The 25,660-nt window shown below is 37.9% G+C and overlaps 1 protein-coding gene across 1 annotated transcript; it reads left to right on the top strand.

Moving 5' to 3' along the window:
- Positions 1-25,660, top strand: Tmem156 (transmembrane protein 156; the record flags this gene model as incomplete). Its single annotated transcript, XM_076864013.1, has 7 exons — positions 1-49; positions 4,832-5,101; positions 8,462-8,722; positions 8,901-9,020; positions 10,639-10,722; positions 22,255-22,357; positions 25,192-25,660. Coding segments are annotated over 6 exons (873 nt in total), but the record flags the coding sequence as incomplete, so codon positions are not given.

Below are 25,660 nucleotides of genomic sequence, written 5' to 3'. Positions count from 1 at the left end.
TTCTTCTGCTACCCTCTTCCTCATCTGTCATTTCACTGGGTCCATTCAGGTAATACAGGAGAATTTCTCTATTTTAGGATCAGTTGATCAGTAATCTTAATTCCATCATCTGCCTTAATTTCCCTTTTGCCATGTTATTCAACATATCCACAGGTTTCAGGAACTAGGAGATGGGCATCTTTGAGAGTCTATTATTCTCCCTGCCAAAACAGAGTAATCAAAAAATGGGAGAAGGTACAAGTAACTGATGTTAGTAATAAAAATGGGATATAGATACAGACATAGCCAAAATAAAAATGTAATAAAATGTTATTAATAATTTGTGTCAACAAATTTAAAACACAATCATATATTTCTAGAGAAATACAATTTACCAAAACGTATTTGGGGAGAAATGCAAAGCCCAAGAGTTACACAACAATTAAAGGAACTGAGTCAGTGGCTTAGTCTCTGAAAGAAATGCAAAGTTTGGAAGATTTTACTTGCAGCTCCACTGAACTTTGAAGAAACAGACCAAATATAATTTTATATAAACCTTTTCAAAACAGCGAAGAGGGGGGCTATTTTCCAATTTATTTTTTAAGGTTAGTATATCTTGGTATTTGAACTTAACAAAAATGGTATAAAAGAGAAAAATTTACCAACCCATCTCACTTATAAACATTGACACAAAACATTAAGAGTCCAGATGCAGCAATGTAGAAGAATAATCAAATTAGATTTGTTCCTGGAGTTCAATATTTAGTTAGCATTAGAAAATCTAATGATGTAATTCACTACACTTACAGATTAAAGAACAAAGACCATATAATCATTTTAGAAGTTGTTGAGATAGTATATATTTGTATGCCCTCATAATTAAAATTCTTAGCAAGCCAGGAATAGAAGAAAAACTTCTTAAACGGATAAGATGTATCTAAAAATGGCTATAGGAAATATCCTCATGGATAAAGCACTATGGGTATTTGTTTTCAAATCAGGAGCAAGAAAAGATATATACTAACATTATTTCTATTAAACATTGCATTGGAGGTCCTAGTCAGTGCAATAAAACAAGTAAAAAAAATACAACAAAAGAAATATAAGAATTGGAAAATAAGAAATACCACTTCAGGATATGTCTCCAATGACCTTCTTTCTCCCACCAGACCCCTGACCTACAGTCTCCACTACCTCCCTAGTCCACTCAGGTGTCAGTGGGTTAATCCATGATGCTATCAGAGACCTCCTGATCCAATCACTTCCCCAAAGTCCCACCTCTGAATATTGCTGCCCTGGAGGCCACGCCTTCAAAATGTGGGATTTTTGGACAAGGGTGCACATTCTAGATCCAAACCCAAACACCTACCTCACACTGTACACAATTCCCAATAGATGAAGAACTTACATGTAAAAGGCCGAACTTCACAACTTTTAGAAGAACATGTAGGTGAAGTTGTTTTAACCTTAAGGGAAAAAGACTTCTTAAATAAGACACAAAGTATAAATTATAAAGAAAATTGTTGATAAGTTTACTACATTAAAATTAAAACCTTCCTTTAACGATCATAATAAAGAAGATGAACTAGACAAGGTACAAACTGTGAGGCAATATGCTGATAAAAATTTAAGGAATCCTTCAAAATTTTAAACTTCTAAACAAACAATAATAAAATAGAATTGCATCATGATTTAGAAGTATATTTCCTGGTTCCTCTATTTTTCTGCTCGGTCGTTTTTCTTTTTATTATTAGAAGTTTGTTGCTGAGTGATATTTCTTTATATGGATATGTCAGGACTTATACAGCCACTAGTTATGGGAAATTTAGATTGTTTCTAGTTCTTGGTTATTATAAATTTAAACAGCTGTCATAAAAATTCATGTATACGTAAAATAGAAGCATTTTAATGTATGCATATATGTTTTTATTTCTCTTGTGTAAATTCCTGGGAGCGGAATTTGGGGGCTGCATGGTAAATATATGTCTAACTTATAATGGAAATAAAAACCTGTTTCATTTCCAAAGTAGTTGTGCTATTTTACATCCTCACCAGCAGTGTACAGGAGTTACAGTTCATAACAGTATTATTCATAACAGCAAAAAGTGGAAATAAACGTTCACTGTCTGAAGGATGAAGAAATAAATTGTGGTACATTCATTCATAAGAATACCACAAGTAAATAACTATAGCTGTATGCATAAACATTACTAAAATATATTAAGTGCAAAAAAAAAGAGAGAGCAAATCACAAGAGAGTATATACAGTATATTCCATATATATTTATTTCTAAATATGCGATACTATAGGGGTGAGGAGGGATAAGGTCCTGAAAATATGTTGGTAATATACTATTTTTGATCTAGGTGACAAGTACATGGCCTTTATTTATTTTCATTATTCTTTAACTAGCACAATACATTTTTCTGTGTGTGTGTGTGTGTGTGTGTGTGTGTGAAACTTTTATAATGAAAGATAGAAAAGAAAATTAAGATTGTTGGTATGTTTTTATTCTTACTATTTGCTTTACTTTAAAAAGAGAAAATAATTAACTTGGGCATTTGTCCTATGTTGTCATGTGTTTTCCTAATTCTATTTAGTATTCGGTATACCTCCTCTGAGAGATTGCTGTCTTAGCAGTGAAGTAATTCTGGAAAGCATTTCTGTCTCAGAGAGAGAATTTAGATGTCTGCCTGCCAGCAATATTAATGGCAGTAGTTAAATTCATAAATCCTTATTTATGGAGATGAGAATATAGCCCACCTGATAACAAAAATGATTGGGTAGAGTTATTTATTTCTTAAAAATATATGAGGGAAGGATGTATCCTCTGTTTATTTCTTTTCCAATTGAATTATTTAAAACTGAGATTTAAAACCATCACAAAATGACCTGCTAGCCAAATATAAAGAATATATTATCAATTCCAGAAAGCTCAGTTGGTCAATTATTGGATAAGATGACCACAATATTGACAGTAAAAATGTCTGTATCTCTCTTCTAGGTCATATCATAGCAATATAAATTCAAGAAATTGAAAATTTCATATGATGAAAGTGACAGTGAGGAAAATGGAAAAGTGGCAAGAAATAAGTTTTTTATGTATTTTAGTAATATCTAAAAAGCTGTAAATTATAGAGTTCCATCAGGTAACACATTTCCATCTTCTTCCTTTGACATTACTACCAAAGACAATATTTTTGTTGCAGTTACAATTTGATTACAAATTTGATTATAAACATATTAGACACAATAAATTTGTATATTTGAATAAAATTTCATCCCCCTTGAAAAAACCCTTATGGCACTCCAAGTATGAAAAAAAAATTTCCCTTTTTTTTTTTTTGGTACTGGAGTGCTCTACCACTAAGCTATATCCCAGTCTTTTTAATCTTTTATTTTGAGACAGAGTCTCAATAAGTTGCCCAGACTGACCTTAAACTTACATCTTCCTGTCTCAGCCTTCTGAATAGCTGGGATTACATGTGTACCGCTGCACCTAGTTTCAAGTATGAATTTTTAAAAATGTATTTATTTTTTAGTTGTAGTTGAACAAAAAGGTATTGTACCTTTTTAAAAATTTATTTTTATGTGGTGCTGAGGATCGAACCCAGGGCCTCACACATGCTAGGCTAGCGTTCTACCACTGAGCCACAACCCCAGCCCCTAAAGTATGAATTTTTTTATAGCTGGAAATTATGTGAATTATTAGAGAAACAATTTCAAATATAGAGGGCTAGGACACGAGTATTTAATTTATTAAATAATAATAAAATTACTAATAACTAAGCACTTGTGGAATTACTATTAAAGTAAATACAAACTCTACAATATTTTTCTTTTTCTTTTTGTGGTGCTGGGAATTGAAACCAGGCCCTGGAGCAAGCACTTCCCCACTGAGCTACAGCCTCATTTCTCTTTTTCCATTTTGAGACAGTCTAAATAAGTTCCCTGGGCTGGCTTCAAACTTGTGATACGCTTTCCTCAGTCTCTTGAGTAGCAAATGCCTCTGTGCTTGGCCTAAACTCCACAAATTCAAAAAAATGCCTTAATATCAATAACTAGCTTGATTTTTAAGTTTTAAGTTTGAACCAATATGTTTAATTAGAATTAGTCATTTTTAAAAATGAAGTGATTCTTTTATTGTGTTCCATGTAATTTTTAAAAATATATATTTTTTAGTTGTTGATGGACCTTTATTTTTTCTATCTATCTATCTATCTATCTATCTATCTATCTATCATGCTGAGAATTGAACCCAGTGCTTCACACCACATTGTTTAGAAATCTTAAAAATAGCTGGGTGTGGTGGTGCACACCTATAATCCCAGCAGCTCGGGAGGCTGAGGCAGGAGAATCTGGAGTTCAAATCCAGCCTCAGAAACTTAGCAAGGCCCTAAGCAATTCAGTGAGACTCTGTCTCCAATAAAATATAAAAAAAGGGGTGGGGATATTGCTCAGTGGTTAAGCGTCCCTGGGTTTAATTCCTGGTACCAAAAAAGAAATCTTAAATATATGTTTTGTTCCCTGTGGTTATATAAGAGATGGTAAAGAGTCACATAATGGTGAATTGGCCTTGTCTGTTATTTTCTCAAGCTAACAAATGACTGTCAGAGTGGGAATTTCTGAAAGATAGGCTACTTATTCCTTTGTTGATCATTACTACTAAATGGGAATTCTCAATTTTCACATAGTGAGCTTTGATTATTTGTATGAATTAAATCAGGTATCCTATCCTAAATGAAGAATGAATTTTTAACTTTTCTCTCAGATAAGTAGAATCATACATTATTTGAATGCCCAAACTTCACAATTTTTTAGGAAAGAAAGTATTTCTGTTTTCTTTTACAGGAAGAACATTGGAGCTTTCCTGTCTGGAAGAGTGTTTGCAGCCTAATTCCACCTATTTGCTGTCCTCCTTAAATTTTTCTTTTGTGACTTTTCTGCAACCAGTAAGGGAAACTCAGACTATGATGGGAATCTTTCTAAATTCCTCTACTTTCCACAACTTCACGAAGATTTGCCAAGACATCACAAGTGAATTTAAAACATGCTCCTCATGTTTGATTTGTGAATCCAAAGGAAACATGGATTCCATTTCTCTGGAACAAAGATCAAAAGGTAAACGCAGAGGGGCTGGGAATTTGCTCTGTGCTAGAACAACTGCCTCGTATGCATGAGGCTCTGAGATCAATCCCCAGTACGGGGGAGACGAGTAAATACAGAATGGCAGTGAGAATAAAATTCATCAAGTGTAAATAGACTTATCCTGCTAAGAAAAGTATTAATAATAGATCCCATTTCAAAATCCAGTGACAGGGGAACACTCGGTGGTGTGGCTCTTGATGAGTGACTTGAAGGGTTTTTTGATATTATTCACTTTTGGTTGACTTATTGAAAACAAAATGTCTATTCTTAAGATACATCAAAATGCCACTGTGGTTCACATACATTTGATGCTTAAAAACAAACATTAAGTTATTCATCTTGCTGTCTTCCAAGGCAGCACATGATTAAACAATAATTCTAGGTAAACCTGAAATTTCTCATAGTAAAAGCTAATTTTGTTCCTCGAAGGAGTCGTTGAACACTTGGTGCATTTGTCCATGCTCCTGCCTAACAGTTCCCGGTCAGTAGGAGTTGTCTCTGGAGGGCAGAGACAACTTGCCCTTGTTCACCACCAGACCTCTAGCTTTGAGCTCAATGCCTGACCTAATGTATAGTGGGCCCTCAACAAACATTTGCTAAATGAAACAATGAACAAAGTAGAGAATAACTACGCATTACCTGTAGTACCTAATTGAACCTTGCATTTATTATGAGATCAGTCTATATTATTTAGGTACAATGCATCAAACTGGGTAATTGAGAAATTAATTTATTCAAAGTCATAAAATATGCTGATGACTTCAAGCCCAAACATCAGAATTATTGCTTACAGCTTTTCAGCAAGTTTGCCTCCTGTATCACTAGATACTGACTTTTTTCTATTCTTTGAGAACAGAGACAAGATTTCTTTGCATCGACTGTAGACAAAGTTCTTGCTCAAATAATATGTAACCATTCCAAGGTTCCCTGTTGAATCTGTCTGAAAGCAAATTGAGGAAATTCCTCTATGATGATAGAAGTCCAGGAAGTGTCTTAAGGGCTGTTGGCTCACAGATGTTGCTTTTCTTCCTCCCTAACACATGAGAACAATGCCTTGGCAAGGTGTCCCAGCTGTCTTTGCTGCAAAACAAACTACTTCAAACTCAGTGGCTAAAAACAACAGCAATCATGTTATTATATCTTCTCTCTTTCTCTTCCTTCCCCTTCCTTTTTCTTACCTGCCTTCCTTCTTTCTTTCGTGGGTCAAGAATTCTGAGGGGGCCTAGCTGGTCATTTCTGGCTGTTGGAGTTAGAGTGTAGCTAAAACAGAGCCAGAACAGGTAGAGGTTGGTAGGCATCTCTCTCTTCTTGGGGTCTCAGAGTTTTTCTCTATGTGATCTTTTCTTATTATTGTTGTGGTGAGAACACATAACATTTCTAAACACACAATGTCTTTATAACCACTGAACAGGAACTCTGCGTTTCCCCTCTGCTCTTGCCCCTGATGACCACCACTCTACCCCCTGATCCTAATAGTTTGAGTATTAGATTTCTCAGATAAGGGGATTCACATGGAATTTGTGCTGTCACTGACTTATTTCATTCACTCAGCATGATGTCTTCCATCTTGTCACAAATAATAGGAATTCCTTTTATCCTAAGGCTACAAAACACTACAAAACACTTGTGTGTGCATGTCATTTTATCTATTTATCTTTCAAGGAACAAATAGGTTGCTTCTATATCTTTGGTATTGTGGACAATGCTGCCATGAATACGGAAGTGTGGGTATCTTTTTGAGATCCTGAATGGATGCTTTTGAAAATCCTAGGCACTGGGATTGCTGAGTCATATGGTAATTCTATATTTAATATTTTGAGGAACTTACATACAGTTTTTCATAGTGACAGGACCAATGTACATTCCCACCAGCATTATACAAGGGCTCCAATTTCTGTACCTTCTTGATAGTACTTGTTATCTTTTGATTTTTGATGATATTCTTATTGACAGATGTGAGGTGATATCTTGTTGTGGTATTGATTTGCATTTCTCTGATGATTAGTGATAAAAGAACACTTTCTCAAATACTCATTGGCCATCTGTGTATCTTCTTGGGAGAAATGTCCATTCAATTCTTATGTTATTTTTTAAAATCAGTTTTTTTTTTCTATTATAGCTATAAGAGTTCCCTATATATTTTTGGTATTAACCTTCTATCAGGTGTATGGTTTGCAGATGTTTTCTCTCATTCTTTGGGCTGCTTTTTCATTCTGTTCATTGATTCCTCTCTTGTCTTTCTGCTTGGGCTCTTTGGGGGCTCCTCACAGCAAGGTGGCCTTCAGTTGTTGGACTCATACATAGTGACTCAAAGCTCCAGTGTTGGTGTTCCAAAGAACAATGTGGAGATGGTTTCACTTTCTAGCTTAGTCAAACAATGATATTTCCTCTGCATTGGATAAATTGTAAACAAGTTACAAGCTCTCCCAGTTCAAATGGGGGAAGAAATGAAATTTCTACTAATTTGTGGAGGAGGGGCAAAGTTTTAGGATAACATGTGAGTTATGGATTGAATTGTCTCCCCCAAATTTTATATGTGGAGTTCTAACCCCCAATGCCTCATAATGTGAAATCACTGTAGATGTAACTTTGTTAAGATGAAGTCAACTGTATGGACCCTAATCTAATTGTGATGTCCTTCTAAAAAGGAGAAATTGGACACAGAGAAATGGCGATGTTAAGATCAAGCCAGAGGGGCTGGGGATGTAGCTCAGAGTGCTTTCCTTGCATGTATAAGGCCCTGGGTTCAATCCCCAGCACCACCACTGAAACAAAACAAAACAAAACAAAACAAAAACAAGTTCCTCCTCACAACCCCAAGAAGGAGCCCACCCTGCCCATACCTTGATCTTACACTTGTATTATCAAGAACTATGATGTTTGCAATGCTTTGTTATAGCATCATTAGAAAGCATGATGTGGGAAATACTGTGTCCATTCTGGAAAATACCATTTGTTCCACAAGTCTTCAGGGAATGCATATGTCTTCTATGAGATGCTCTAAGCCTACTTCAATCCTACCCCTGAATGGTTTTCACTATCTTAAAAAATACAATCACTTTAAATATTATTGTCAGGGGCTGGGGATGTGGTTCAAGCGGTAACGCGTTTGCCTGGCACGCGTGGGGCACTGGGTTCGATCCTCAGCACCACATAAAAATAAAATAACGATGTTGTGTCCACCGAAAACTACAAAATAAAAAAAATATATATTATTGTCAGTGTAGGTAACTTCTTTCTATTTTCTTATGTAGGAAGGAGATTTTGTTTTGCATTGTGTTTTCCTACTTTGTATGACTATTTTCAAATAATGATTTCTTAATCTCTTTCTAGTTCTTATCATGAGAGGATCAATGGAAATGAAAGAAAATGATATTTATTCACCTTGTCAACATTTTAACTTCACTGCGACTCCTATAGTTGACCACACAGGGGAATATAACACTACCTGCCATCTAAAAAACCACACTAGAAAACCAATAAGAGTGGAAGAAGATCCAATCAAGGAAAAGTCTACAAATCACACTTGTAGAATTATGGATTATCCTAACAATTGTATTCACATTTCTTTGCACCTAGAAATGGACATAAAAAGTAAAGTTTTTTTTTTTCTTTTGGAGGGGGAGTATTGCTATGTGTGTGTGTGTGTGTGTGTGTGTGTGTGTGTGTGTATGACATTAGTGATTGAACCTTGCACAGATTGGGCAAATACTCTACCACTGATCTATACCCCAGCCCTATTGTATGTTTATAGTAATTTTTTTCTCTACAGATGTTACCTGTCCCATGAAGATCACTTGGTATATTTTAATTCTATTAGTTTTTATATTTTTTATCATCCTCATTATCTTCAAAATAGTTAAAGGCCACAGAAGAATACAGATGTGGCAGAGTAAGTATTGAGAAATAACTGTATTTTTTAGAATAATATATGTAGTGTCAAAGAACTAATCTTGTCAATGGAGTTAACTTTCTTTCTGATTCAATTTACCATTTATTGTGCAGCTATTGTGTCTAAGCGGTGATTCTAGATAATCCAAGGTTTACAAGCATAAGGAAGACATAACATCAACACTCATACATCTTTCTCATACGGGGCAATGAACAGGAGGACAAGAAAGACTAGGCAAATAGGGAGGAGTTGGTGGAACTGGAGATTGAGCAAGGCTTAGGGGAAGTGAGAACAGAGACAGGCAGAGGAACAGGGAGTGGTGACAAAGAATTTCAGACTTAGAGAACTTGAACAGAGCAGCTGTAGGTGAAAAATATGGTCCGGAATCAATCTTTAACAAGCTTGGATTATCAGCAGATTTTGGGGTGGGACAGAGCTAAAATGCTATCAGGACAGTAGAGATAATGTTAAAAATATTTAACAATTAATGTGACACCCATCTATCAAAATGGGTTGTAAGCTACTTGGATGCACTACTGGTGTATATCCAGGCATATACTGGCTAAATGTCAGGCCTGATGGACAGTTTATTATATGACTGGTTGGTTTCTTAAAGATAATAAAATGTTATTACCATGAGAATAGGCTTTGGGGGGCAGAAGGACTGATATTAGAATCCTGGTTCTACTACATACTAGCTAAGTGACTTTAAGCATGTTATCATATCCAAGTGTGCCTTTCCTCTTTTGTCAAATGAGGACATTTTACCATTACTGAACAGTGCTGGGGTAAGAGCTGAAATAAATAGATTACTTAAGAAGCTGAAGTAATCTAATATGAAGTAATTATGCACAGGGTCTGGTGCATAGCTAGTTCTTAGAAAATGATGGTAACTTTGTGATGGTTGCTTATTTCTAAGACCCATATGTTCTTTACTGGGCAAAGCTGTATTAGTCATTTCCATAGGTAGCAAGTGGTTGCCTCTAGGTTTGAGGAAGGGTTCTACTAGTTCTTTTGACTACATATTTGTTACAGACATTTTTAAGATTGGTCTCATATCAAGTCTTGTCTCTGATACCTTTGTAAAAATGGCCATTAAAGCAGTAGTTAGTAATATCATCAATACTGTATATTCAATTTATTTTATATTATTATTATTATTTTGGTACTAGGGATTGAACCCAGGGGCACATTACCACTGAGTTCCATCCCCAGTCCTTTTAATTTTTGTTTTGTTATATGCAAGCATATAATGAAAAATGTCACACCAATTATGGCATTAAATATAATTAAATATTAAACATACTTTTGGAATTTTGTACATCATCCATGTACAGAGTAACAAATAATAAAATATTTTGTATGTAAGAGCTGGTGCTTTTCATTAGAGGATGTGACATAATGGTGTTCATGGTGGCAGAGAAGTCACTGGTTTGAGAAAGAACCCAGCTGTATTTGATAGTGGAACTTAGTAGGAAAAGTTCCGGTGTCTGGTTACCCCAGGCCTTGTTGGGAAAGGCCCTTTCTCCTTGAAATGGTAATCCATTAAACCAGCATAGGGAATACATCTGAAGAATGTGTTTCTCATCTAAATATTTAATTTCTTTTCCCGGAATAGGTCATAAATACAAAGGTACATCTGTTCTTCTAAGAGGAAGCGATTCTGAGAAACGGAGAGCATTGAACGTGCGGGTTATTTCAGGTGAGCTCCGTGATGTCAACACAAAAGCTCAGGAAATTCCAATACTGCACCCTCTCACCAAGCAAGTTCAAGATCTGAGCTCATTTAAATAGCCTTCGACTGGGAATAAAGGAGTGGAGCTGTGGGCAAATGAAATTCAGCTTAATATGTCTTATTATCAGGGGACAGTTAGGATCAAAACACGTCCTTAAATAATGGAAAGTTTGCTTAATTGGCAAGAAGAAACTCATGTGAGTAGGCAGAGGAGAGAACGCAGTAAGGAATAAGCCCCTGATTTATTTTTAAATGAGACAAGATACCATTATTCCTCAGAATTGCAAGAAGTAATTGCAGAGTGGGCATGGCTTTTTGCTGGAGCCTTCACTTCACAGTGGGTGTCATTGTGTAGAGAGAACTTCTAATAGCCCCAATTAAAAAGCCCCCTGTCCTCTCATGAGAAACAGAAATGGAATAAGGGGATCCTAATTAGAGCAGCTAAGGGGCTGTTAGCACAGATGCTGTGGTTCTTTCTCCTTCTAATTGTGGAAGCTCCTTTTGAATTCATGCTGTCAAACCACATTAAAAAAAGAGACAGGGAGAATGTGACATGGACAAAGTCCTCTTCACCAAAGAGAAATAATATCCTGGACTCTTTGACAGACCACAGAATTATGAGTGATCTGACTAACACCCTTTGTCCATAGCCAGTGAGCTGGCCCCTTTGACTCTGAGAAGATAGAAAAGGAAGCTTGAAGTCGGGTGTGTAAACACTTTTTAAAAATGAAAGGAGACCAGATAACTCCCTGTCTCACTCTACAGCTGCATCTGCAGCCACCTAGAGATCTGCCCAGAATTTCAGTGGGGACCACTGCCTGAGACATTTGTTTGCTATTGAAATTAACAAGAATCTCAGACTCCTCTTCTGGGGAAAGATTAGCCTGGGTGTACCCAAAGAGTTCCAAAAAATATTAAAAAACAAACAAACACAACTCAATGCTAGCAGTCAAATTATTAAGCTATAACTAATAATAAGTATTAGCAAAATTATCACTTGGCTCCAGTTACATTTGGGATAAGTTAATGGAAATTCTAGGTAGTCAATGTAAATTTGATTAATAAAAGCCATAAAACTTTTTTTTTTTTTGTACCCGGGAAAGAACTCAGGTGCACTTGACCACTAAGCCACATCCCCAGCCCTCAAAAAAGTTTTTAAATGGGAAAAAATTATTATTTTTTTTTTAAAAAGGAGAAAATAGCATTCCCTGATTCTTATCTAGTACATGGGCCTGTACACCAGGAATGGTTTAAACCAGTTTGGCTGAACTTTTTGGTTGTCTTAGGAATCCTGGTCATTTCTGTTTTCAAGTCATAATTTTGAGCACTGCAGTCTTGTCTGAGAAAAAGTCAATAGCTCCCCTGTCAACCCATATAATCGAGGGAATCACAAATTTTAAGTCCTGGCCAACCACAAGACTAACCTCACAAGTTGTATTTATGAGTCTGTGATTTTCTTTCACCCAAGAAACCTGTCTCAGCCCTACTTCCCCTTTAATAGCTCTCACTAAAAGTGTGGCTTTATTACCAGGTATATAATATTAATGTTTAGTTCAGGCCAAGGGGTGATGGCCATTTTTAAAACCAAGAATCCTTTTGAGGCTCAGCATCTTAAAAAGGGAAAGAAGCAGATTCTTTGTTATTTATATTCCTTTAACCTAAATGCATTTTTTTTCCCTCTCCCTATTCTGAGTTGCTCTTTCTGAGAGAGAAATGGAAAGGCAATAATGTCTCCCTTGAGTGCCGTTTTTAAGGCCGCTCTTTGTAATGATGGATTATAGGCAGCAGTGAGAATGTAAGGGGGAAATGTATCTGTATGGTTCTCTGAAAACGCAGTAACATGAGAAAGAAAAAAAAAAATGTAGTTCAAAGAAGCAGCGACTGTGCCACCTTCGACAGAGCTTGCTGTGGACCCCAGCACTGTGTTCCAGAATGTCTCGCCACTTGTTCACGGATTACAAAGTCACTTTTGTTACACTCAGCAGTTCAGACAAGCTCGCACCCTCCAAAAGACATTCATTCATCGACAAGAGAGCAATAAGGAGAGATTACCAGGATGCTGGCACTGCACCACGCCTGGTACATACTAGAGACACAATGATCACAGAATAAATGAATCTCACTACTGTAGAAAGAGATGTCATGTAGAATCAAATCCCAGCCTTTTGTGTGTCTGTTTTCCTCCTTGCTTGAGAGGCATGGTGACTTCCATCGCCTGTCTTGGCGTTAATCTACCTAACGTCTTATTCATCCAGTTATTATCTTCACACAAGCCCTGATGCTGCCTTATTCCTCTTCGCGTCCTCATCCCTAGCATAATATTTGGCACGTAGTTCATGCACGATAAAAGCTATGAAACCTCACAAGCCCCTAAGGGGAAATGAGTATTGAGGATAAAGAGCAGATGAGCAAGATATGAATCTCAGGCACTGAGAAAGGTAAAAACAAATGAAGCAGCAAAGAATAATTAGAGAGAACATAATTCGACTCCATTGAAGAACCTAAAGCACATTTTATAGGCTTGATAAGGATATCAAAGAATAATGGAAAACATCAATCACCTCCAAGAAGGTATTTTGAAAATCACATAACCTGAAAACGTATCTCTAAAAACAATGCTCAATGTATTGGCCATGTTGAGAACCCAAGGCCAGGGGCAGGAAGAGTAGACTAGGATCTAAATCATTGATGCAAACCCAAAAACCCCACTTGACTGACTGCAGAAAAGAAATTTATGGAAAACCAGTAGGTAAGCCATAAAAGCAAAAGGCAGGTTGGGAATCTGAGCTTTGCAGATAAACAGGAATTTGGGGGGTAGGGCAGGAAGCCAAAATACAGCCTAAGTCACACGCCAGGAATGGTCTGGTGAGAATGTCTTGCTGCTGTCACCACCATGAGTCCTCCCTCTGAGGTTTGGGGCTAAGCTGTAATCAGTGTGCAGCATGAGATCTCTCCCCAGGATGGCTTGCCCCTACAGGACCGGGTGTAGGCCACACAGTGGTTCACCAGGTGCCAGGAAGCAAGGAGAGGAACTGTCCGCCTCTCTGACTTTCTCCGTACTTGAGATGACCCTCTAGATGTCCCAGTGCTGCATAGCCACTACACGAATATCTGCAACACCAAGTTTCTAGGATTATATTTTCCACTCATGCTGACTTTTGAGTCTGTGAAGTGGTCTCCCCGCTATGTCCATGGAAAATGGTGAAAACTTTAACACTTGCTATTCTTCACCTTTAAATATTCAACTCAAGACTATGTCATGTCAAGACTATGGGCCTAAGCACATAGCATAGGCACAGTCCCTGCCTTCACAGGGCTTCCAAGGAGGCTAAAGAGATTCTATCCCTGGTTGCCTTAGGAGAAGGGAATCTAATATCTCATGGGACACTCTCCACATGCACTGTACTTCCACATATGTCATTTCATGTAGTTTCATAGGAATTTCACTTTTTTTATGATGAGAAAACTGAAACCAAGAGAGCTTATATAACTGTCTTATAGCCAGTTCCTAGCAGAGTCAGAATTTAAATTCAGTTCTGTCCAACTGATGCACTTTCTAGCATACCACTCAATGACAATGGTGTACCGAGAAGCTGCTGGTGCAACCCACAGATCAAAACTCTTCTTGCTTTTACGTTTAACAGTGAAAACAGAGATGAAGTGTTTTCTCTATATAAAGTTGTAGCAGCTTGTGTGGCAATGTGAGTCATCCACAAAGAAACATTTCAGCATTGGCTGATTTTTTTTTTTTTTTTTTGGTAGTTAATGTGGGTGGGTTCTCAGGGAACACAAAGCAAAGAAAATGGAATTTTATTGTGAAAGAGAATTAGTAAATGTCAAAATTAAGTGGATGACCCCATTTGCATTACCTCCAAATGAAACTAATGGCAATGTAAAGTTATAATTTGCAATGTTTATGCCTAGTGCATAAAGGCTAAGCAGGTTTCAATTTCCCATGGAAAAGAAGATAAATTACTGGTGCCAGATGTTTTGCAACCAAGCAAGATAACATGAAAATTTAATTTTTACTTGCTTAACTATTATATTTATGACTCTTAAAATACAGGTTTGAGTTCATAAAACAGGAAAGGTTACAGCCGTCTGCTTGGTTACAGAATAGATAAAAATGCAGAGGATATCTCTCTTTGCAAGAGGAAATTCATAAGTGTGAAAAATCTATAGGCAGCATAGGATGATGTATTCTGTTCATTCCTTGAATACCTTTATGTGACAGCTATTTATACCAGGTCTGGAAGAACTGATGACAAAACATATGCACATTAACATCTCTTCCATCTTTGCCAGACTGTCCCTGCCTGAACCATCTTGCTTCCCTTGCTGCCCATACGTACCTCCCATTTGCCCACCCTGACTTTGTCTAGTTAATTCCAACCCTTCCCTTGTGATCTGGGCTTAAACCAGCACCTTCTCAGGGAAGTATTCTGGAACTTTCTGTACTAATTTTTACTTGCTTTTATTACATACTCTTAAAACACCACCAACCTCTTTGTAGCAATTGTCACTGTTGCTGTTTTATATTTTTGTTGGTATTTGATTGATGTCTCTTCCATAAATCAGTCAACATCTTGAGGTCAGGGGCAATATCTGATGGTATTCATCAGTGCATCCCCAGCTCACAGCATAGGGCATGTGTACTGTACATAGTAGAAACCAAATAAACATGTGACAAATAAATACAACTCTTTATCCACTGTGCTGAAAAGATCATTGCTACTATTTTACAAAGAATTTTCAGAACTCCCTCACCCCACCCCCATTGTAATTTCTGACAATCCCTATGCAAATGAAAGGAACACTGTGAAACTCTTCCTCGGTTTCATTTCTTGGAGTAGGAAGGCTATCTGCAGTTTGAAGTATCCAAGAACTCCGTAAATGGCTCTGAATATTGGCAGCTGTCAGTTCAAGCAGGGTTGTTTTTCCCTCTCTAGTGTTAATTCTAGATAATTTTGCAACCGCTTATCTTCTGTTCTCATTTGATTCTCACATTGACCAGATTGGGTGCAGAGGAGTAGCTTTAGGATCACTGTTAATAATAACAGATGGAGCTTTGACCATAGTAGGAAGTTGGCGCCTTGAATAATGCAAATCTATTTTAAGCTGCTGTAATTGGTTCTGTTAGTCCTAAAAGGCTACTAGCTATCTTGGGCTTGCACAGAAGTGCCAATATTTGTATGTGATGAAAAGGTCAGAATGATGTAGAAAGATATTGAAGTTCTGCATTCCTATGGCAGTAAGAGGTCATTAAGACTGGAAGGTTTTTTTTAAAAGCTAAATTAGAGAACTGTATAACAATCACCAACTGTCTGAAATTTTCCACAGCTGTCTTGACTAAAGTAATCAATGAGGATAAACCAGCATTTCTTTATTTTTGGAGAAGCACTTTTGAGGAAAGCAAGTGCTCTGTGGATAGCAGATGAGATGTTAATTGCCACTGCCTCTTGGAAGAATCAGAATGGCTGAGTCTCCCAAACTACACAGGGAGGAGGGAAGAACTGAGAGCCTCATTTCCAGGGTCTGCTACCCAGAGCCCTCACCTACTGAGGCCCTGAGTGGATCCTAGTGGATTCTGAGCAGAACCATGGGGAGGGCTTAAACAAATGTGGGGAATAACATTGCTTGGCACTGGTAGTGCTTTGTGGTTTTCAAAGTACAATCAAATGTATCACCTCATTTTATCCTCACCTTCATTTTCTTTTAGCCTCAAAGTAGCCACGCTAGCTTTTCCAAAGTCATAGGGAAGTGATCTCCACAGGGCAGGTGTCAACACCACTGCCAAATGGAAGGTGTGGGGCAAGGCCAGGGCCACTCCAGCACTGACCTCTGCCACCTGTAAGGTCACACAGGTGCTTCGTACTTGGAGTATAGTTGGTCCAGTGCTTTTCTTCTGGGTTTAGTCTTCTGCGATAACAGTGCATTAATAAGGATCCATTGAAATAATCCAGCTCATATCAATAGGTTTACAAAATCTGAAGGCCAGTGTACTCATTCACAAAGAGTGGTACAATTGAGAGAGAGAGACAGACTCTGTGACAGCAAACTTGTGTGCTGTCTCTCTGGCAGAACCATATGGAAAATCAAAGCATAGCCAAGGGTTGTTTGCTATGTCCTATCATGCATCCCCAGGCCAGGTAGCTTTAGACTTTCTTCCCTACTTTAGGGTAGCCTGACTGCTTCATTTAACAAAGCACTTTGGATACTGAGCAGGTTTTGGCTTGGGAATAATATTTTGAAGATGACTTTGTAAGCTTGAGATCTGATCATAGGTTGATTTTATAGACAACTCTTGGAAGACAATCTTATTTTTCTTACTCCCAAATTCCTGCGTGCTAACTCAGGGTCGACTCCTTGCTCTGCTTGAACCTATGCTCTTTGATTGAGAAAAACAAGGCACAGAGAAGTTAAAGGACATTCTTTCAGTCATTTGACACGACACCTACTTATTGAGTACCTATTGTGTGTCATGATCTAAGGTAGGTTCTGAGAACTCAAATAATGAAGTACACATAATTTTTGTCCTCAGAGAGGGAGACAAATGAGCAATTACAGCAAAATCTGCTAAGTCCACTATTGGGGAAGTCCACTACTAGGGAAGTGGGCACAGGGGACTTAGCGTGTAAGGTCACCTAACACTGTTTATACTTCCTTGTTTTGTTTTGAGCTATTTGGGGCTTTCCAACTTAATAACCAAGTAAGACATAGCTGAGCAAGTAGTTTTGGAGGTAAGAATGTTAAAAAATGATGGGCAACTTTCTTCAGCAGCCAAGAGAGACTGGCTAGGCTGAGAGAGAGGTTTGGACGTGCCCCCAGGGTGAGAGATGTGCCTCATCTTTGAGAGGAAGATCATTAGGAACAAAATGACGAAAGCATGTAGTAAGTTTCCGTTAAGCAGTGGGAATCAGTGGCTTTGGAAAGTTTGAATTGAAGTTAGATGGTAGATGTCATAGGTATAAAGTACCTTTGAAAAATGACAGGAATACTGAAAAAAATAAAAAGAAGAAAAAAGAAGCCTCGCAGGGCAACCTGGACATTGCCACAGACAGTGAGAAGGTTTTATTCAATAACGTAAGACATAGAGTTTTATCTTTTATCAAAGTTTCTACTGATGGAAATCCATTTTGTTTGCTGAATTCAGCCAGGTCAAAATTCACACTGAGGTTCTTTTTAATTTCTTAGATTTTTCTGAGGTTCTTTAAAAAAACATTTAAAAAATGTTTGGTTCAGAGATTCAGAGATTTGACAAATTCATAAAAAGACATCTGTGAATTTAAAAATATTTTTGACGGCTTCTGTTGCCTTAACTAGTGTTGGTAAATTAATGATATTTGAAAGAAATTCTATTTCCCCAATGTAGTACAAGAAAAAGATCCCATCCATTTTAGCTATTCTGAAGAAAGTTTTAAAATGACATTTATCCTACCTTTTGATCAATTTTTTAGAAGTTTGCTATTAGCATGTAAGTTACATGACTTTGGATACTAGGAGAAACTGAAGACAATGCACCACTGGAGAATTACTCCAGACTAACCATCATTTTGACAGGTAATAGCTTTCTACAATAAATTATGGTTATATGGTGCTATAAAACATAGCAAACTGAATGAATAAGCAAATGATGAGCACTTTCCAACTGAAAGAGCTCTATTAATTTTACTTGATAATTATTTAGTTTTATGAGTAGACTCTTTTGCTATTATAAACTTTTAAAAGAACAATCGCCAAATCTCAAATTCTGGAAGTTATAAAATGCTTGGTTAAAGAATGTCTGAGCAATTATTTGCACAGTAAGTTCATTCTGACACTGTAACATGCATCAGAATCAACCTGGAGGTCTATAAAATTCAGGATCCCGGGCTTTTACAAAGGGAGATTCTAATTCAAAAGATCTGAGATAGAACCCAAGACCCTGTATCTTCTATTGTGTAACCAATTAACCGTAAATTTATGAGTTTAAAACAATTCTCATTTATTATCTGAATTTCTATTGGTTGGAAGTCTGGGCGTGGCTTACCTGGGCATGGCTTAGTTCAAGGTCTCTAAGTGTTGAAGTTAATATGTATCTGCAGAGCTGCGTTCTCATTTGGAGGAACTGCTTCCAAGGTCATTCAGGTGACTGGCAGCATTCATTTCCTTGCTCATGTATGCTGGGGGCCTTGGGTTTCTACTGGGCATCCTCTGGAGACTGCCCTCAGGTCATGGGGTCACCTAGAAGTTCTCCTGCCCAGGAGGCAGCTCAGAACAGGGCAGTTTGCATCCTTAAGCCAGCAAAAGAGTCTCCTTGATCTCAGGGAGAGCTAAGTCTTTCTTTTAAAGACTTTTGCTTTATTAAATCAGGCCCACCCAAAGTGGTCTCCCATTTTATTAACTCAAAATCAATTGATTTGAGATGTTAACTGTAAAAAATCCCTTCATCTTTGCCTTATAATATAACCTAATCACAGGAGCAGAAACCCCATTCTTTTTCACGGTGCTGTCCACACTCAAGGAGATGAGATTACAGGAAGCATGAAGGGCAGGTGGTAGGAATTTGGGGGCCTTTAGAATTCTGCCTACCAGGACCACTCTTTCAGAAGCTCAGGTATAGAAAGAGAAATTAGACTTGAAGGAACCTTCATGGTGAGACTGGGCTCATAGAGCTAGACTCATAGATCTGATTGGTACTTACAGTAAAATAAAAATGAAGCATGCTAAGGGACTTATGTGCGAAGGGTCTGTGAAGAAACAAGAACAGGAAGTGGGAGATCTAGGCCCATGTGAAGACTGGGCCTTAGGTCTCTTTTCCCACCTTTTTGCTAATTAGGGAACTTTTGTCATTTTTCCTTTCAATGCTCTGTAAGAAAAAATTCTAACTTTAGTTGTGATTTTATCATTTTCATGGACTATCTGCTGGAAATGGCCTCAGAAATGTTCTATTAATTCCTACCCCTTCTAAAAAGTAGTTACTATCTTGATTTTTATTCATTTTTTCATTAAAAACCATAACTTTCTAGGGAAATTTATAAAATCTGACACCAGAAGAAATAGAAAATCTGAACAAATCAATTGTCATAGAATAGAAAGAGTGAGCTGAGGGTGGTAGCCTATGCCTGTAGTCCCAGCTACTTGGAAGGCAGATGCAGGAGGATCACAAATTTGAGGCCAACCTGAGGAACTTAATGAGCCCTGTTTCCAAATAAAATCAAAAGGGCTGGGGATGTAGCCCAATGGTAGAGCACTTGCCTAGCATGTGTAATGCTCTGGGTTTAATCCCCAGTATTGAGAAAAAGAAAGAAAGGAAATAGAAAATGTATGAATTACTCCTTAAAAAGTAATAGGAAGATCATTTTGCAGGAGCATTTATCAACTCAAAGAAATAGATGTTTCCAGCAGTGTTTATATCAGCCTGTTTTCTGTTACTATAACAAATATCTGAGGCCAGGTACATTATAAAGAAAAGACATTTATCGAACTCACAGTTCTTGAAGTTCAAGTACATGGTTCCAGCTTCTGCATGGCTCTGGTGAAGACCTCATGACTGATGGTACCACAGTGGCAAGAGCACATATGAGATGGATAGATGGATAGATCACATCATCACACAGGAAGTCAAAGAGGCCAGGGAGGGGTCAAGCTCCCTCTTTCATAACAACCCTCTTGAGAGAAATAACCAGGGTCCCCTGAGAACTATTTAATCCCTTCTGAGGGTCCCAATGACCTCCCAGTTCTACCACTTCTTAACATCACCACACTGGGGACAAGCTTTTGACACATGAACTCTTGGGGACAAAGCTTATCCAAAGCACAGATCAAAGGAAAAAAGGATGCTTCCTAATATTAATAGTATTGTTCAAAGCCAAAAAAGGCTGACTCCAAAATGAAATGTTGAACAATCTAATTTATGCAAAAATCCTAAACAAAATAGAAATAAAACATCCATAGAATAGTATATATATATGCCATCCTCCTGCCTCAGCCTCCAGAGTCTCTGGGATTACAGTGTGCTCATCACATCTGGCTCTTTCAAGATATATTATTAAGTGTTTGTATGTATACCTACATATATATATATATATATATATATATATATATATATATATATACACATACATACACATACACACATACATATATATAGTAGGTATATTCTGTATACTATATATATACTACTATACAAGTGCATGCACACACATACTAGCAAACTTACTTGCCTGTGGCAGATGAAGGGAAGACAAGAAGAACTATGTGGTGGGATAGAAATGATTGTCTAGGAGACTAGGGATGAGGGAGACAGTTTACTGAATATCTCTTCATAGTTTTTAGATTTTGAATCATGGGAATGTATTCCTTATTTAGAAAATTAATGCCCCCAATAAAGTTTTTATTATTAAAAGAAATTTTCTAGTTAAAAGAAAAATTTCTGGGAGAAGATTCTGCAGTATTTCTGTTTGGGTGACCAGTGCCAGTGTTTAATCATCTCTGTGGACAAGAGGCATCATGCTCTTGAATGCTCAAAAATTCTCTTTTGATTCCTCCTCAGAAATCAAAGAAGCAACTACACTAATTTTTCTTGAACCATTGTTACCTCATTTCCACCCAAGTTCAGGGTTTTGCATCAAAAGTAGAGATGTCAGCTGGGTGTGGTGACCCTGCCTGTAATCCCAGGTAACAAGGATGCTGAAGCAGGAGGATCTCAAGTTTGAGGCCAGACTGGGCAATTTAGGGAGACCATGTATCAAAGTAAAATAAAAATTAAAGAGGGCCGGGAATGTAACTCAGTAGTGGAGCACCCCTTATTTTGATCCCCAGTCTCTCTCTCTCTCACACATAAAAGGTAGATATGTTGATCAAGCAAAACCCACATGTATTCTATAGAACTCAAGTTTGAATATAGAAACTAGAATCAGGACCCCAGATCCTAGGAAAATGAAAGAGATGCCACAATGTAGGACATGGATGTTCATTTCCTAACTTGAAGTCAACTGAAGATAATATTAGAAGAATAAAGAATTTTATAGAGTCACGTAGTCTTAAAGCATGAAGACAGATTAGAATTCATTTAATTTGTAACTGTGCTTCTTAAAATTGTCCCTAAAATTGAAGACATTATTCATATTCTCCATAGGGGCATATTTCAACAATGTGATAGGACAAACTAAGATGGTTTTTCTCGCTACTTAACATTGTGTTCCAAAAGCTTTTTCTGCACTGCTTTTCCTTAACTAGGCTTTACATCTTGTGCCAAAGAAGTGAGAAGGTGAGGGAAAGAATGAAGGACCGAAACAGAGTTGAGACAAACGGTTGAAGGTGTTAGAGTTATAGGCAGGAAATTTAGTGGGTGGTGGAAATTACCAAATCCTCTTTAGATATTGGGTAGGATTCTCTTCCTGCATTTCCTATATTAGAGTATATCTAATATAGTATCTTCTCTGCATTAGTCACATGTGTCTCTTTTTGCATTGCTGTTGACTAAATATAGACTAATAAGCTCTCCTTAAATAATAGAGTCCACACCGGGGCTGCCCTTGGCTCGGATAGAGGAAGTGCTCCCCCCAATACCAGAACTGGAAGCAACTTTTGCAGTTCATCATTGAGATCAATACACATGGTGAGTGACGATTCGGCTTCATTGACTGTTTAGCTTGTTCATTATAAACAGGAACAGATTTAAGGAGGTGCAGTTTAACCTAAAGTATGTTTCGATCTGGTTGTAGGACGGAGAAAGTGATGATCTTGCAAAGTCAGTCTGTATGAATTAGATGATATGCACTCAAATCACTGTTTTCTCCAAGATTTAGGAAGGATCAGTAAACTAATCTTGCAGTCTATTAAACTAATCTCTTAGTCTGCCCCTGAGATGTCAGCTCATCCCTTGGCACTGTTTTTCCTGGAGTTAAGCCATACTTCAGTCTCAGCATGAGAAAAAAGAAAAGGAGATTTGCAAAGCAGAATCCCCACCCTCCAATTACTGAAATAAGAAACTTCTTTAAATGTAACATTGGATAATATAGATGACTGCACATAGATTTCCATGTTTATAATCTAAAACTGTGATCAGAAGTGCCTTAGAAACTTTTTTCATTCATTCAACAAATATATATAATAGATATATATAATTCATAATATATACAATACATAATATATAATATATACATAATATATACATAATATATGTACACATTTTAGATACATATGTATTTTGGGTACTGGGGATTTAACCTAGGAGTACTTTACAACTGAGCTACATTCCCAGCCCTTTTATTTGTTTTAAATTTTGAGAAAAGGTCTCATTAAGTTGTTAGGGCCTCCCTGAGTTGCTGAAGCTGAACTTGAACTTGCAGTCCTCCTGTCTCAGCCTCAGGATCCACTAGGATTTCAGACATATGTCACCATACCTGGCCTCATTCAACAAATATTTACAAAGTAAAAATATTTATTAAGTAGTTACTATGTTAAAGGCATTCTATAACCAATGTAGTAGAAAAAAAAATAACAAGGAAGAGGGAGTGTATTAGTCAGCTTTTCATTGCTGTGATGAAATACTGGAGAAAATAACTTTAAAAAGGAAAGGTTTATTTTGGCTTATGGTTTTGGAGGTTTCGGTTGGTCATTTGGCTTCATTGCTTTGGGTCTGTGGTGAGGCAGAACATAATATCGTGGTGGGGAGCATGTGGCAGAGCAAAGCTCTTCATCTCATGGTGGCCAGAAAGCAGAGAGAGAGGGAGAAAGGGAGAGAAGGAGGGAGGGAAAGAGAGAAGGAGGGAGGGAAGGAGAGGGGGAGAGAGAGAGAGAGAGAGAAAAGAAGAAGAAGAGGAGGAGGAGGAGGAAGAGGAGGAGGAGGAGGAGGAAGAGGAGGAGGAGGAGGAGAAAGAGGAAGAGGAGGAGGAGGAAGAGGAGGAGGAGGAGGAAGAGAAGGAGGAGGAGGAACAACTGGGGTCCTAATATCTTCTTCAAGGGCACACCCCCAATGACCTAACTTCCTTCCACTAGGCCCCACCTCCTAAAGCCCCCTCCCACCCAACCCAGTAGCATCACAGGCTGGTAACCAAGCCTTCAACACACAGTCTTTGGGAGACATTTAAGATCCAAACCACAACAGGAGGGAAACTAGAATTTATGAGTTCCTTCTTACTGTGTTATATACTCTTCATAATACTTGAGTTGTTGTCAGTAAAGGTCCTAAAAGGAAACTGGTATTATATCCAAATTGAGTTTGATCCTGTTAATCAGATATGAGAAGGCCAAGTTGGGGGTCAGCACCTTGGCTCTAGTGACAGTGAGGTGCTACTACTGTCCTTAAGGCCAAAGGGGCAAGGAGCTCAGAGAGACAGAGACACACAATCACACACAGAACGTGGGGAGAGCAGTCTGAATGAGTATGATCTGGCAGAGGATGCTATAGCCTGTGGTTGCCCAGGAGAGAGAATTAAATACTCCTGCTCTGCTGGACTGGGTTCCTACTCTCCACTGGCTACACTCAACTGGGGCCATTTCTCATTGGACCTGGTTCAGACAGTTCATGGAGGCTGGCCTCAGGGGCAGCAGGCAGAGTGGATGTAAGTAGAGAGCAGATTTGTAGAGACAACCAAAGGACCCCACACAGCCAGCTCCACAGTCCAACCTGCCACCAAGTACCCAGGATGCACTCCTGTTCAGGACAATAGAGAGGCAGGGCTTAGTGCTTGGGTCTTGATGCAGTCAGGGTCTGCTGTTGGCTCAGAAATTCCCAGCTAGAATCTAGAATAGCCATATGATGTATCAAGGAAGTATTGTGGGACATGATGCTTGATGCCCCTTGCTCTGGGCTGCTCAGTCTTGCAGATGAGAGCTCCTTTTTGGCCGTTCACCAAGTGCCTCTTTATTACCTGCTGTGTCAAAAATTCTTCTACTCATTGGCAAAAGTAACAAGGCTGTGAGTGGAGAAATCAGAGTAGGGAACCTCTAATTCCAACAAACAGTGTCAAGCTATATGATAGGGCTGTTCTCAGGGGCAGAGGACAGCATAATAGCGACCCCACACTTAGGGGACACGATGCCTCACATTTATTAAACTTTCCATAAAAATCTGTTGGGTGAAAGAATTAATCTCAACTTCTGTCTCTACTAGAATCATGGAATGTTGTTATTTAAAGAAACTTGCACCAACATTTTCATTTAATAGATGGAGAGGGAAAGACCAAGGTACTATGGTAGCAGAAGCTCACGAGACCCTTAGGTTTCTTCTGTCGCAGGGGCAGAAGTTTTAGTTCTACCCACACAGTCTTCTTAGGGATATAATGGGGGCTCCATTGCATAAGGGGAGTGGAAATTGTCTTGAGGAAGTTTTTTGGTGTTCTTATAAATGATTTAAAATAGTTTCCTACCAATTCTAATTTAGGGAATACTTAAACTTTTTGTGTGAATAACATTTTTTTTTCTTTTTTCTTTTTTTTTAATCTTCAGATTATCCCTGAGCAAATTGGACTGAACCCTATTGAAGAATGCTTATAATTTTATTTTGGGAATGAGTAGGTTGGTAAATGTTTGGGTCCAGCTGAGGCTCACAATAGGAAAGCCGTGGGAATCAGACTGCTTGATGGGAAGTAGCTCAGAGCTTTCATCTGACCCAAGAGATCAAGGGAATGAGCCTGTTTTCAAGGAAGCAGCGTGAGTCATGGAAAACCCATTTCCGGTGAAACCCACGGAAAGAACAGGAGAACACTTAACTCTTATTTTCATCCATCACTACAGTGGACCCAAGGTTTTAATTTTGACCAAGAATGGTCAAGGATGAAAGTCCTTTCTCTCATTGCAGATTCTGACTGGGTGACTTTTTTCCTTTACCAAAGATTGTTTAGTATTTGGCAAATTGCTTAGGAGGGCCTGGGCTATTTGCTTATACATTTGTTTGCATTTATTAATCTTGCCTCCT

The sequence above is a fragment of the Callospermophilus lateralis genome, chromosome 8 (genome assembly GCF_048772815.1).
Source record: "Callospermophilus lateralis isolate mCalLat2 chromosome 8, mCalLat2.hap1, whole genome shotgun sequence".
NCBI classification, from domain to species: domain Eukaryota; kingdom Metazoa; phylum Chordata; class Mammalia; order Rodentia; family Sciuridae; genus Callospermophilus; species Callospermophilus lateralis.
The sequence above is the reverse complement of the archived record's forward strand: the minus strand, read 5'-3'. Positions and strand labels throughout refer to the sequence as shown.